Here is a 15,839-nt window from a genome sequence, read left to right on the forward strand (position 1 = left end):
GTGTAACTGAACAGATGCACGGTTATCTTAAGGAATAAATAGTTTCAAATTCATGCTAATTAAAAAGTTAACTCCGACCGAAATTTTACGATACTTGCAAGCATAGTACCGGAAAAATAACCTCTGAAGGACAAGAGTGTTTAAATGAAGTAGAAAAATTTCTGGAGGAAAAGAGAAAATAGACAACGAGAGCCACGATCATCATCCGAGGATGAATACCTACCCTGAAGAATCGTTACGAACAAGAGACGAGAACCTTTCAAATCGTATCGTCGCAGTAGAACGCAGTAGAAGGGTTAACTATTATACGCCCGAGTCAAAGCTGGCCAGCAAAGAGAAGAGGAAGAAAAACAAGTGAAGGCTAAGACGTGGTTATCAACGAAGAATATATTGGTAACAGTTTGTTATCTCCAAAGTGCCTTTTACACCGATTTCCTTTACAATCAAGTGCGGTGGTGCGAAAAGGGCACATAGAAGGAAATGGAAAGCAAAATCAATGAAAAGATTCTTCTTGCAGACAGTGCTAACCCTCAAGAAAAAGAATTTGAAATAGAAACACATGAGCAAAAAAGTTCAACACTACAAACCACTTGGGCATTCGCTATACAGTCTAGATTTATCAGCCTATGATCCTCATCTTTTCAGAACACTTAATTTCTACCTTTTGGGTCACTTTAGCTTGGCGTCCGACGAATCGATGAGGGTCGCAACGTTTTTGTGTCAATGGCTGAAGATATGTCCGAAGAGGAAAGCGTCGAAAAGCTTCTAATTCATTGGAAAAGGTGCTTCCAAAGCAGGAGGATATATGGAAAAACATAGGCGTGTTTGTTTTTTAAATTAAGGAAAATTTACAACAAATCGGAAAACGGAAGCTCTAGACATGAGATATATAGTTTTACGGATTTCTTAGGTTGAATGCACGGGGCTCCATTTGTACAGAACTTTGAGGCCCACATCGATTAGGTACATTGCGAATATTGTGTGTCTACCGTCGAAAAACCGAAAGACATCCGATGAAGCAACATGTTTGATAGCAGGCATGATCTCTGATGCAACATATCCTATCGAAGAGACCCGTACCTATCGGTAATTAGCACGAACTGAATTTACTCTGCGGTGGCAAGAGGGATAGGAAGATTTACCGAAAGGACGTAGGACCTTTATCGCTTCGGGCATGATGACTCCCCATATGACCCGACATGAAAGATGTTTGCGGGGGATATGAAGTACGAGTACTTTGCGGGCTGTAATAGTGGACAAGAAATCGCAAGTGCTTAGGTATGCAAACCACGTTTACGGATACCACAGAATTATGGGTTTAAATCCTTTGGATTTCGTGGTTGTGTTCAGAATGCGATCTCTTTGGTCTGTAATTTAGGGGTTGAAATGGGAAAATTTGACCCTATTTAGGAAATTCATCTCGGTGGAAAGTATTTTGCTGTTACTTCAGACAAAGCTTCCTAAAGTTGGTTTCAGCATTGCGTACTTCAGTAGATGCTGATACGAGTATGAAAGCCGCATTCGTGCGATTTATAAAGTCGTCCCAGTAAGATTCGGAGATGGTCGAAACGGAACGTGAGAACAATAACAATACCAGCCGCAGCATTTGAGATATCAGTGGAGATAACGCATAACCCACAATACGAAGGGAAGTATCGTCGTTCAAGGGACAGAAGTCTGACGTATTTAATTGTTCAAGGATCACCCATTGGCAGAATGTACGGTGGATTATCAGTGCGATTGCTTTGCCGTTCAGGGACGAATTGGTGTTGCGTTTCTTTTCTTATATATATCTATAGTCGATATACTATATCTGTGTATGAGGAAAGTCATTTTATTTGTGAATGAGCTTGGAACAGTTACTCGTCATAGTAATCGCATACCACTCAGATGGAGTTGGATGCAAAATTTTGTTGCATTGAAGAAAGGTCTAACGAATTAAATTCAATGCCGTCGCTGACGAAAAAAGTAGAGAAGAGTTGAGATTCGCATGAAAAATGGATGACGTAGAAGACACACACGTACTATATTTGCCCTCTTGTATTGAAGGCAAATTGCAACCCCTTCTGGAACGGTAGCTTTAAGTTAAGCAAGGTTAATTTAATGGTGAGAGCCGTAACTCCAAACATTTAGGCAGGGTCACCTATACAAGGCGTATCATCCCGGCTTTTACGAATCTGAGAACGTTTTTAGGGAGTAGAAAGTGCGCAGATTCTTTATTACAGAAGAACTCTCCGAGGTTTTGTCGTCGGAGGTATGAGGATGCCGGGCAGCTGCATATACAATGCAGGACTATCTCCTCCGTTTTTTCATGTGGTAGCTTAAGGATCAGTGTCCAGATCACAGTGTTCATGCCCACTTTCTTAGGGGGCAATTAAAAACCTCCTCTGAAGATTCCGGATTTTTTAACAATGATTTTCATCTGACGACGCACATTTAAATTCTATTCTATTTCATCCGGCTGTGTGGGCTTCACCTTTCAGAGTTGACAGTAGATCTGGCCTGACGCCAAATTTTGACTCTGGCCCCTCCATTGTGGCCAAATTCCTGGTGAGCCAGTCCGTCAGTCTTTTCATTCAGCGACTTTCGAGTGCTCTGGCATTCGCATCAAGAATGGTTCGTTCGGTCAGTTAAGTTGAGCTAAGCAGCTCATGGCAACTACAAACCGCCTGGCTTGATATGCTGCTACTATTTAGCGTTGATAATGGTTCCAGACAGACGCACGTGGTACGTGGTCGGACCAGTTCCCTTACCCGATTGTCCGAGAATACTCGAGTCTCATGACCTTTCTATTTTCGACCTGTTGTTGGTGTAGATTTCCAAGTTAACTTGTCAATGGTAACATATCGACCTTATATGCATCGACAGCTGATGAATGGCAGCAGGATTTGGTGTAGCTTCGAGTGCTGCGCTCGGCGTAGTTTGCATCATATTCAGTAAAGTTCAGCCTCGGCCACTAGCCGATGCATGCATACATGTGAAAATGGTCTAATTCTAGATGTGTAAATTGCGTAAATCCGTTGTTGTGACAAATCCTTAAGTCTTTTATCTGTCGAGTCCTACAGCACCAGGGTTTGTGATATTGTTCCTGGATATAAAGCTTCAACGTTTGCTTGGAGTCGATATACGCTGCTTAAATATTTGAGTGTAGTAGCTGGATTTTCACTTCTGATAAGATGGGTATCGCTTAGCCCCACTTAATGTTCCTAGTAAAAAGAGCTAGTCCAGTCTTTTTAGCATTCACCCGGTAGATTTGGAGCGAAGAAGAATCTCTTGATCTTTAGGATAAAAATAACATAAATTTGCCGCATTGCGATTAAACATTGAATTAAAATTTCTGCTTGATTTTCTAGTGTTGAATATGAACATTTTAGATGCAATTTTTACCCTCTTTTCTTCTCCCCTTGTAGTTAGTTCCAATCTTATATTTCCTTAATTGTTAATTATGATTCGAATTACAGAGGAAAATTTATGCAAATGGGTGCAGTGAATTTTAAAAAAAATCAAAATCCCCCACAATACTTGTGTAAGGCGAATACTAGCGCGTTATCATTTCCCACTTTCTGTATTAAGAAGCTTCTGAATAAAAGATAACGTCCAAGACCCTGGCCTTAAAAAAATCCACTGAATATTTGATTTTCTGCCTTTTGAGTAGTTTATGGTAAGCAGATATTATTCATAGATTTTTAAGTGTTTCATAATGTAATCTCCAGCAACCTTACTTAACTAGTGGTTAGGTGTAGGGCTAGTCTACTTAACAGGTAAATCTTGATCCAATTATTGCTATCGATGATTTCAACTGCTTTTCTTTGTTTCGATATTAGCAACTCCTACGATTTTTAAGCAATGGAAGCTGGTCCAAATAATATGGATTTATGGCACTGCAGACGTGACAGTAGAGAGGTAGCCTGCTGGCTTACATGAGTCATCGCAGTTGGGAAGCAAACAGCATACTGAATGCAATTAGAGCAAATGATGCGTGTCATCACATTTTGAACAGATCAATACTATATTCCCCTAAAGTCCAGATGTGTGAATATCGAATTACATCATCCTTTCTTACCGTAGAACTTTAAAAATAATATCGAAAATAGGAACAATAAAAGATCTCTGCCTCCTCAGTTTCATGTCCAGAGATAAATAACTTAAAATTTCGATTCAAACTGAATAATTCATACGTTGATCTTCATAGTAACAAAAACTTACTTTGACGTAATGCCACTATGACCCATCGAACATCATCTTGATGCATGAATGTGAATGGTGACAATCCATTTACTTCGTCGGTCATGTAGCCAGCTACGAGTGAAATTCTTTGGTCACATTGAATTATTCGTCCGTCGATTAGGTGCCGTGTCTTATATTCATAGTGATTTGCTTCCAGCAATCTTTCGCATACTTTGGGAGGCTTGATGACGCGGGCCAATGCTATGAGGACCTGAAAATAAATATGTTAAAATTACAAATAAAATTCCAAATGATCTATTTATTCTGTATTTACTATATCGTTTCCGCTGATAGTATGCAGAGGAATCGAATCGTCCCGACCGCGAGGTCTCCTGATGAGCTGAAGACCAGAAGGGTACGTGCTGGTTTTAACGCCCCGAGGCGCTGAGTCCGCACGTCGAAAGTATCCATCGATTTTCACTATTTCATATGTAGGTGGTTCAGACCGGGGCCCAGCGCGTGCAAGTCTGTAACGAAAAATGAATAACATATAAGGAAAATATTCTAGCAAATAATGAAAAGATCTTTCTCGAAGTAAAGAATATTTCAGTTAAAATTAGATTATATATTGTATAATATTATTGGAAATATATATTCAATTAGAATTCCGCTCAAAATATCGATAAATAGATGATCTAGAAAATGAAAAAGAACGAAGTAGGCGATACGATAATGTTCCACAGGTTTGGACGAAAAATACCATGAAAGATCGTAACCTCCTTTTGAATTTTGCCTTTATTGATCTTATCAAGAGCTTAGTTATTTAGAGAAAGTTTCCGGTGATCTAAAGTCCAACGCGAAAGGGGACCATAGAACGAGGAAGGGAAATATCGGGACTGATCCAATCAGATAGGCCAAAGCTGTTGTGAGGGTCGAAATCCTAAAGATCAGACCTAACGAATCAAAAGCACTAGCCGCTCTGGAGATCGTCGTTGTGCTTGAAAAGTACCCTAAAGTGAAAATTGACTAAGAGCAGAGCTAGACAATGCAAACACTTAATCTGTCTAAGGAATGCAAGTATCAACCCTCCACTGGATCTCAGTTCATAAATAGTTACTTAAACAGATGCGTCTTCATCTTGAAGCTAAAATCGACAGACTAAAGGTCGATAAAAGACGCTTTGGCGCTCATGGAATATTGCCACTCTATTGAGACCAGGTAGTTGGGAATCCAGAGAAGTTACTCCTCAGAACCCCAGGTCAAAAAGTGAATCATAATCGATTCTAAACCCGAATCAGTGGTATAAATCTTGTTCTAAGATTTGATAACGATAGCTTGAAGGTGCCTTAAGTCAAGGAATGGAAAAGTTGCATTGGCTTGTCTCAATTAATGTTCAAGAATGTGACCTAAGGGGCGCTAAATACTGAAGGCAATCTAGATGATGAACCCAAGAAGGATGTGAGAGCCGGCCTCGGCAACCTTGGAGATAATTTCATATAAAATATGTTCTCAGGCAAGCCAAGGGTATGCCCCGCCCCCCTTCCGAGATCATATCAACATTCGGATAAAGATCGGTAAAAATGGTAATCCAAACAGTACACAGTATATCGCGAGCAACGCAACATGAATTCGGACAGATGAAATCTGATGATTTAGATGGAACGGAGGAGGAGGAAAGAAAACTAAAATCAAATAAGACACATCGAAGTGTCCGTGGATGAGCCTATTAAGCCAATTATCACCTCACTATCTAATTTTCAACAGAAAATAGGTTGATTATTCAATAGGGCAAAGAGGAAGGGCCTGTGGCAAGAACATAACTAAATACTTACCCAGCATAAATAAAATCCAAAACCCAAGAAGGACTCGTGTAGGAAACCCAGAGAAAATGGAAACCCTTCCAGAAGGAATTGACATTCAAAGGACTCTAGCTAAAAATCCAGCTAATCCGAATGGAACATTGAAAAACCTGACGGAACATATACGAAAAATTTAAGGAAAAATTTAGAAATCTGTTTAGAAACTCACTTTTCAGATTCTACAATAAGAATAAGTGGTAAAATTAAATTGGAAGAAACGATGATATTCAGTAGACGACTGCAACATTGAATTAGATGGTGAACTCATTTGAACCTTATGGACCATCTTGTCCAGATTGGTGCTACTCCTACAGCAAGCGACCTCAGTCATAGAATGCTAATTAATTAAAATTTGCAAAGATGGTACTGCATACGGCTACATAACGACGATATGGGGTGGTGGTGGTTAGGTGGCTTTTCTAGAAAAGCCAGGGTAAGATCAATTCAAAGCTAAAGACTATAGGTTAATCAATCCTACTTTTTTTCGTCAAGACGTTGAAAAAACCAGCTGAAAAACACATTGGAGAGAAACTAACACTTTTCCCTCTACATAGCACCAAGCATAATTAGCATCAGAAAAAGAGAGAGAATAGGAGAGCCTTATCAGACGGTATTTCGTCAGCTAGAATCAATAATTGAAACTGCAATAAATAGGAAAAAGACAATTTTCGGAATCTTGCTGGATATAGTAGACGTTTTCGAAAATACATTCTTTGGATCAACGATGGACATCCGGTCCGGTCTGTCATCAAATGGGTGCGGACTCAGGACTCCCAACAACCTTAACAGAAAAAAACTTCGGCCTGGTTTAGGTCTGAACTTACGATGGATTTCAGTTCAATATAATTCGCACTCATGTCGTGTTGACGATGATATATAAATGGAGGGATTGGTACCTGTCATCGCTTTCGATCACGCTGCTCCCAGGCAGAGGTGAGGCAGCATCTTATGAGTTGCCTATGACCTGGATAAAAACGTCAGTCAACTTTTTTGAAAAACTTGGCTGTTTAACCCAAAAAAGAGAAGTCCGTGGATCACAAGAGAGAAAGAAAGTTGGTTCCCAAGTGGTCCGGTTCGCCATCAACTGGGTGCAGACACAGGAATCCCAGCATTTTCAAAAAAAAACGGCAGACTCACCCCGTTGTTGCTGGAAAGAAGGTTGGCTTAAGCATTTTCCAATGATATTGTAGTGGAGGTGGTCAAAATTATCATCCGGTTTGACTACTACCAGAGATACTCCTAAAACCTAAAGAAAAGTGGCAAAGGTTGACGGTTCTGGTCCAATAGCACGCGAGGAAGAAAAAAATATTACAATTTTCAAGAATCAGAACGAAAAGTTTGTCATTTCACATAAAGTTGGGAAAATATAAAATAGAAGCTGGGTCAGCAACAATTTTCAACAAAGGTCAGTAAAACCAGACACTTCTGGAAGGCAATCATCTACAAGACAATGAGCCATAAGACAAACACAAAAAATGATAAGCTCTTATGGTATACTGCCAAAGGACAGTAGACCAAACTCTACTAGGAAAGAGAGAAATGAGGCTTAGGAACACTTGATTCATGGGAAAAGGTGAGTTGAGAAGAAAGTTGAGAAACTCATGTGTTCTCACCCATACTCACGATCATCCTTGAAGTGCCCATGGGAGGATGGGTAACAAATTGGTTGTTGGTGTTAGTTTTATTAGGCTAAAATGATTTTATAGACTAAGGGCAGGCCTGACGAGAGGGGGTGGAAAGAAAGGATCCCCCCAGGCCCGCTGTTTCTTCGGGGCCCGGAATAGAAATTTAAATGAGGAAAAGGGGATAATGAAGGGTTCGCATAATTTTCATCCTAGACTCATACAATTTTCAACTCGAATACGGTTTTTTCGTACAATTGTCACTTCGGGTCCGGAATTTCTCTCTACGACCCTAACTAAGGAGTATGCCCTCAATCAACAATTTTGCGCACCTTTTATAAAACTTTTTTTTAAAGGATATCTGATTTCGAGAATTCAGATGCATTCGAGTGAGTATTACAGAAAGGACAATTAAATTCAAAAGGCGAGAATTCTAGTTTGGAAGGAGGAAGAGAGAGAAATGAATCGACTTTGTGATGTTCCCTTAAACAAGTACAAATAGCAAGTTTAGACAAGATGAAGGAAGCGGGAAAAAACAAGTTGGGACAGCTCGCGATTGCAGGAAAACTTGTCAGATAAGCCTCAGAATTCAAAAGAGGGCTAGAGATCGAGCTCATGCAAGATTAACATGCGAACGATGCAGTGCTACCTGAATAAGCTTTGTGCCAGAAAACCTGTTAAAAAAAACCCTATTGACAAAAGCCATGACGAAAAGGCGATCTAACTGGGTGAAAGAGAAGCGAAATTAGAGTGCCGATAATGGGAAAGGAGTCATTTTTTTCCGATGAATTCAAATTCCAAATTTCAATGAGTTCGTCAGAGAAAGGGAGAGCGGTATAGCGAGGAATGCACGACATCAACCCTTAAATCATCACCGTATGTCATGGTCTCTGGATGCATTATAAGACACGAAAGTGGGAAAATCTGATGCTGGATATAAGCAAATTCCGCAAGATTGTTTGGCTTCCACTATTGAAACGTCACAGCATCCATAACCTGGCTCACGAACAACTCAGACGTCAATCGGATTGAGAACTTCTGGGGAATAATCTCCCCGAAATAGCAGCCAATAACGCTGGTAGAATTGAAGCATGTAATCGATGAAGCCTGGGATAAAGACTTTTTATCTAATATGATAGAGGAAAGTACCTCAGAGAGATTAAATCGCTCACTATCGACTGGAACACTCGCATACATTGGTTCTGATCAAAAAAACTGGGGTACAAAGTTGTCATCTAGTGGTAGTCTAGTAGACTTCGCTCAGCATCGCACGTGCCGGTAGGGACTTCTACCTACCACATCGCCTTTTGACCCAAGTATGGTCATTAAGGGAATACCTACTCCCTTTTGTCACAGCTGAACGCTTTACGTGATACGAACCTAAAAGTCTGTCCGCAGACGTTCAGAAGCATATCCTATAAGTGTGAGAGAGACAAGAGAAAAGTTGCAGCTCATGTTCTGAGCTTCAATACGAGTTGTAGGACATGCATGGTCATAATTTAAGTGTCGCACATGCACTACCTTTTTTCAAGCTGATTTCGAAAGCCCAATAGTAGTCACGCCTTTGTTGATCCTCACAATTTAGAACTACAACCCATATTTCTTTTTGGTGAACAGCTTCAACTATTAAGGGAAGTCAAATATTTGGGAGTGAATTTATGGTAGATACCAAGTTGATTCGGAATAAAAATCTTGAACTTCAAGCCGACCCGAGAATGGAAGAGAACAAAAGTTATAAAAAAAGTTCTCAAATATATGATAGATAAGGGTAAGTGGAATCTATTACTACCGAGCCGCAATGTTTGCAGAATAGAGACATCTGGGTGGGATATGGCTTCAACAAAGTTACTAACGAAATTACAATTCCACCCTGGGAGATGGACAGCGAATTGAAATGTTGCTTCGACTCTAAAACTGAAAGCATGGAAGAACTGAAATGTTTGGAGTGATAGATAACCATTTAAGAAAATACACACTATGGCACACTGATGTATCTAAAACAGAAGGTAGGACGGGAGTGAATCCAAAATACGACATGTCACCAATTGACAGATCAACATGGATAGGGTAAACCCTGAATGAGACAGAATCTCTGGAAGAAGTGCAGATGTGATAAAATCTATATACCTTAGGGAATATCAGTAAAATCTTAAACCCCTGGCGGTCGAAACGGGGATAACGTTGAAGTGGATAGAGGGGCACAAAAGTATTTACGCTTATAAAAGGATGGATAAACAAGAAAGGTCCTAAACATCATTTGTAGGGCCCGGACTCAAGCACTTGGAATTAGTGAATCCATACGAAGTTTGGAGCTCAGACATTTAGTTTATCGATGGGGGTGGTTGGCCTGCAGGCGTTGTGAATTCATACAACGATGGATCGAAACAGTCGAAATTAAGAAACTAAATAAACTTGAAAAGAGGACGCTAAAAGGTCAAGTAACCGGCCAATGCCCTCTATGGACTCATGTACACAAGATGGAGATCCAACATGCACGCACTTACCATGTTAATCTGTTAATCATCTAGAAAATGCACCTTGTAGAAGATTTCTTTACCATAGAGAGTAGGATGAAATAATCCACTTAAACGGACTTTTAGTAAATCATAGACTTAACCAACAGACTGCAATGTGGGAAAATAAAGCCCAATCCTCTACATATAATCACCATCCAACCCTCCAAGCTTCTTGTAACGTAAATAGCGAGTAAACCTTAATTGCCCGGCGAAGCAAAGCACAAAAAGTAAGTAACCTATTACGGTGTAAAATTTCACGAGCTTTTAGGCAACATTTTCCAAGAAATTTATGGCCAACGTGCCAAGTGACAGATACTCAGTAAGTTGTCTGATACTGCCTTGGCCAGAGCATTCATTCATTACATGAATTAAAAGCATATCTTTTCACAAACCGATGTTTATATGGACCTGGATTTTGGTAGGAGGCGCTCTACTCTGTCACGATTTTGAGTGCCGCCATAATTGTTTGATGTAAAAAGTAGGACGAGAGGGCTGGGGATGTTTTCATTGCTAATAATATGAACCCATTTTCCACGAAATATTACTGATTGGATGGCCCTTAGAACCGGAATTAAAAGATAGTTTTCTACCTAATTGCTTCCATACCGTGATTGGTGTTGCTTTTTTTGATATAAGTCGACTGGGCCGCTTACTTTCACTTATTATAACTTTTTACTGAGTATGCATTGCATGGTATAACCCGGAAGTCAATTGTGGTCCCTCCGGAATGTATGACCTATTCACTGTCACTTTCGTCTTCCTATCACAGCGCAAACGAGTGCCAAGCCTGTGCGCCAATCAAGTTGTTCGTTTGAGATAGTCTCAGGTCAGCGTACTCCGATGATACGACGCCGACTCTCACTCTTTACCGATGTTAAAACTGGTGCAAGACGTTGTAAGACTCTTAACAATGAACTGGCGCCTATGGATCTGTATTGCAATTTGAAAACTATGGAAGTCGCTGCATTCAATGATGGAGGATAGAAGCCTTTTGCACGCCATGAAAGAATTAAACATTGAAACGGGAGTAATTGCCATGTAGTTTAGCCGCATTGCTGATATGAAACTTGTCGAAGCTACAGAGGAGCCAATGCGTTAAACGTACAAAAAGCAAGATGGTTAACAAGTCCCACGAGGAAGAGGAGCAAATTCTTTAAGGCTCTGATTAGAAGAAAGTTGCAAAAAGATTGAGTTTTTCATAAGATTTGTTACTGGAAAACTTTAAACACGTTTAGTCGTAACCATGTTTTTTAAACAGACGGAACCAAAAACATCAGTACGGTTCAAATGATTGTGCCGACTTTTTTACGTGTTGAGGATATTGAAATCCTTTTCCTTTCTTTCGCACATCGCGAATTTGAAATCCTGTCGCTTTCCTCAGTATTGTGCTCTTCTTCCCACAGCTTCTGTATTTAACAAACCGGTCAATACCCTTTTGCATGCTCTTACGGAATATTCACATAAAATCAAATCCTTAGAAATAAAATTCGGCCCCCGGGATGGAAAGGACCCTTCTTATTATCAAGATATTTATCTAGTTTTGTTAAAGCCACTGTTCCAGCCCCAACCAAATTCGAGGCGCGGAGGAATTAATCCTGTCTGTCCCCTCTTTCGTCAGGTCTGGTAGTCGCGCAACACCCAGCTGTGATCATTAGACGTGTCTACTTTATGGTCAGCTGCTGATCAGAGATGAAGCCATTAGCATTGTTACATAGCTTTAAAGGTGTATTTCCTGTGTCCAGTGGATTAACTTTAAGATACCTAACTGCATTCTCGCAGAAAAACGGATTTCAGAGCTTGCATTCTGTCTGATCTGAAATTAGTAGGATTGGTTTACTCCCAGGCGAAAAGGTAGACGATAGGTGGTCTGCATTCGTAGGATCGATAGAGGGAGTTATTGGGAACGATAGGAAAAATCGGCTGTTGGCTCTCGGCCGTTGAAGAGAGCAGGTCGTTTGTACTGTGAACTCCTGCCGAAACGGCTCGTCAGAGAGAATCATGGGGGAAGAATGCGCAATCAAATTTCGTGTAAAGCTCGGTAAAAAGGGCCTCATGGCATGATTAAGGACGACTACAGTGATGTGATGTAGATCGGATGTTTTTGAGTGACGCAAGTTATTCTGAGAGGATAGAGAAAGAGTGGAAGACGATAACCAGGCCGAACGATTGCTGACAACTTATGCATCCCTCAACCCCAGAACAGAAATGTATGCTCGAAGTTGGCGCCGTGAGCGTTGCCAGAGGGGCAGAACGCCAAGTAATCTGGATCTCCTTCATCATACGAATGAGGACCTCGACTTTTTGGACAGTGTAGTGACCGGTGATGAGAGGTGGGTGTTTGAGTACGACCCGGAGAAAAAGCGACAGGGGTCAGAATGGTAGGCCCCTTCTCCTCCAGGCCCCCGTAAAGCCCGGGTGACCAAATCCAAGCAAAAGTCCATGCTCATTTACTTTACTTTCCGGTCCAGGTGTTTCTGGAAGCCTTCGAGAAATGGAAAACAAGTTGGCAACATTGTGTAGATGCGCAAGGGTGCTACTTTGGAAAATTCTAATCGTCTACACAATTCTCATGAATAACTATTTTTAAGAATAAACCATATACCATATATCAATCTAGACTCTACTTGCAGGTTGTGTACCTTTAGATGTCTCTAGAGGAAGCCATTTTACTTTCTATTTTAATTTAAATTGTGTGCTCGGGTGGCTCAGTGCTTATGTCGTTAAGCTATCGTAGGAGAAAGTCGCGAATCAAATTTCACTGGTGACAGACGGATCTGTATTGTGATTGGATGTCGAATAATAATAGTCGACTCAGCGTGAATACCTGAGTCAAATCAGGATAATAACCATGGGCGAACGAAAGGCTGACCACATTGCTTCCTACAGTGTATTGGAGTCCACCATTACGATCTTGAATAAAGTCTCTAAAACACTTCAGGGCTCTGATCCAATTGAATTGGCGCCAACGATTATTGTTATTATATATTAAATAAATAATATAAAAAATTGTTCAAAAAAGGTTTTTCCCTTACTTTCCAAACTCCAAAGGAGAAGGTTTTTTTGGAGTTGTGTGAAACGTAATAGGTAAGTGGATATCAAAGATGCCATTCGCATAATAGAGCCACAATTATGCTGAAATTTGCTTTAAATTTTGTTAAAACATTCGTGTGGATCTGTGTGGTGGGAGAGGAGCCGTGGCTGCTGAACGCTTAGGCCGTGGTTGCCCATTGTACTCGACACCCCCATTTAACGGAATATCTTGGATTCGTTAACGTATCACAGGATTCCCATTAGTGGACATGATGCTACCCTTCGCAACTGGAGACCATCGGAACCGAAGATCTGATGTCTGATGCCTCCATAGCCAGGGCATTCACATAGAAAATTCTCCGTGGATTCCGCTTCCTTATTACAGAAGGGACACGTATCATCTTGAATAATTCCTATTCTGAACATATGACCAGTTTGTGAATTATGGCCTGTCAGGATAGTTACAATACTTCTGCAAGTCCTCCTGCTTTTCGGCAGGATAAATTTTGCGGTACGCATGTTCGGTTCTGACAGGAAAAGTTTGGTGTGTCTAACTGCATTTAGGTTCTGTCACCTGTCATTGTCGGAAGCTTGTTTCCAGTTTTTGAAGACAGTCTTAGCCAATGCTATTGATACTCCAATTGCTGGTTCTGGTCCTGGTATAGGGGAGATTTCATTTCCCTCTACGCCACAGTGACCTGGTACCAAAAGTCCACCGTATTTAATCTGTAGATAGAGTTTAAACGCTTTCTGCATTCCTGGACGATTTTACAGGTGATCAAAGAACTACTCAACGCCCTCAATACAACCTAGCTATCATTGCAGATTGCAATGCGCCTGCCCTTCAATTGCATATTGTCTCAAAGGAAAAGCCCATTTCTCGTTTTTATTCGAGAAGTAGACTCCGGCTCTAGAACCCAGTTCTGTTTTTGAGCAGGGCTCTGGAGCCCATTACAAGAGTCAATGTCCGGGTATCTGCAGACCTTCAGACAGCTGTTGGTCTTCCCCACTCCATATGGTCCCTACGCCAAACGGCGAATGGCGCCGCTAAACGCGCAGACTGTTCCAGACCGATATCCTATTCCACTCATCCACGACTTTGCGCATCATCTTGCGAACTGCCGCATCTTTTCGACCTTGGATTTAACCAATGCCTATCACCAAATCCCTGTAGCTCCAGAAGACATTCCAAAGACGGCAATATGCATACCCTTTGGACTCTTCAAGTTCACACGGCAGACTTTCGGGTCAAATGTTGACTCACTTGGTCCTGCGAAACCTCCAGGCCTACTCCGCCACGTACAACACCGGTGGTGGCAACTGTCAATCGAAATTTATTTCGAATGTTGTTAACCCCGCTGCGTCACACTCTTGTGGAACCTGCGGTAAGGGAACAAATCGATGAAATTGGCATGATTATGCTGCAAGCGGATGTGGGGGCTATTATCGTTCTCATTAGCTATATCGTGGAGACTTTGGGCCTCAGTAGCTCCACGGTAGATCAGCTCTTTTACTAACTTCGCGTTGAAGTTACCAAGAATCACCATCACATCGTTCGAGGGGAAGTAGTAACTCAAGGCGGTTATAGAATTCATTGTTTTCCGAGTTGTTCTTGCCTGGAGTTAGAGTGTAGACCTTGATTAGCCAAATGGTGACGAATTTAGTTTTCACTCGAATCACACTTCCTGCCCATTAACCGCGAACTTGAGAGATCACTTTTCCGTGGTCTTGGTGGACGTCTCCCTGACATTGTTCGTATATTCATAAATGATAAAGTCTCAATAATATGCGCCAGTGAAAAATTGTATAATTGTCAAATAAAATATTTGGATTTTTTAAAATTTCAAAACAAACAAAGTAAACAAAGTAAATTTCATTACAGAGATTTGTGCAATTGTATTTTTTGCATTTGTTTTGTAGACCCTGCCTGAGCTGCTCCAGCATCATTAAGAAAGAATCTGTTATTATGGTTAAACTCAAAACGTATTACTTCCTACTACGCACTTCTGATGTTAACATTCATATAAATATGTGCATATCTGTATGAAGCAACAAGTGGTCACTATTCTAATCGCTCACTTTTCGTCATACTTGAAATGCATCTAAACATTATAGTTTACTTAAGTAGAAATAGTTAAAGTGCTACTATTTGAAAACAAGATCAATTCACAGTATAATATTAATTATACAGTTTAGAATCAAAGAATAATCACGACGTAAATTGTTTCTCGTTTTCATCGTCTCTCGGCAATTTAATGCGCATCATTTCATCGAATGCAATTGCATACTTACCTCACTGTAAACACCCTCTTATCAGCACTTAATTTTCGATCAATCTCCTCCTCCTCCTCCTTAGTTCGGGGTCTTGGTTCACCCGATTCATCTTCGGGTTGAACATCAAACAGATTTTCCAGTCCTGTGGGTATCAATTGTTTCTTCAACATGGCCTGGTCATCGGGATGTGTTATTTGCGCTATATTCTGTCCAAACAAATCAGTCTGCAAGGAATGGAATGCAAATCAAATGAATTGTACGCAAAAACAAGCTGAAATGGGTTATTGGTAAATGTATGAAGAACCATGAGTAAATAAGCAATAGCAACAGCTAACTTTTAATATCTACAGAATATTATACTACATAGTATT

The 15,839-nt window shown here is 40.6% G+C and overlaps 1 protein-coding gene across 4 annotated transcripts in view; it reads right to left on the minus strand.

Annotated features, from left to right (window-relative positions):
- LOC119647813 (aryl hydrocarbon receptor nuclear translocator-like protein 1) overlaps positions 1–15,839 on the minus strand; it is a 222,400-nt gene that overhangs the window by 3,663 nt on the left and 202,898 nt on the right. For all 4 annotated transcript variants that reach the window (XM_038049038.1, XM_038049036.1, XM_038049035.1 and 1 more), the window contains exons 5-7: positions 15,487–15,692; positions 4,502–4,694; positions 4,207–4,438 (exon numbers count right to left, since the gene is read on the minus strand). In XM_038049038.1, the coding sequence (XP_037904966.1) occupies positions 4,207–4,438; positions 4,502–4,694; positions 15,487–15,692 (631 nt within the window). The remainder of the gene's footprint in view (positions 1–4,206; positions 4,439–4,501; positions 4,695–15,486; positions 15,693–15,839) is intronic.

This window comes from Hermetia illucens, chromosome 2 (genome assembly GCF_905115235.1).
Source record: "Hermetia illucens chromosome 2, iHerIll2.2.curated.20191125, whole genome shotgun sequence".
In the NCBI taxonomy this organism is placed as follows: domain Eukaryota; kingdom Metazoa; phylum Arthropoda; class Insecta; order Diptera; family Stratiomyidae; genus Hermetia; species Hermetia illucens.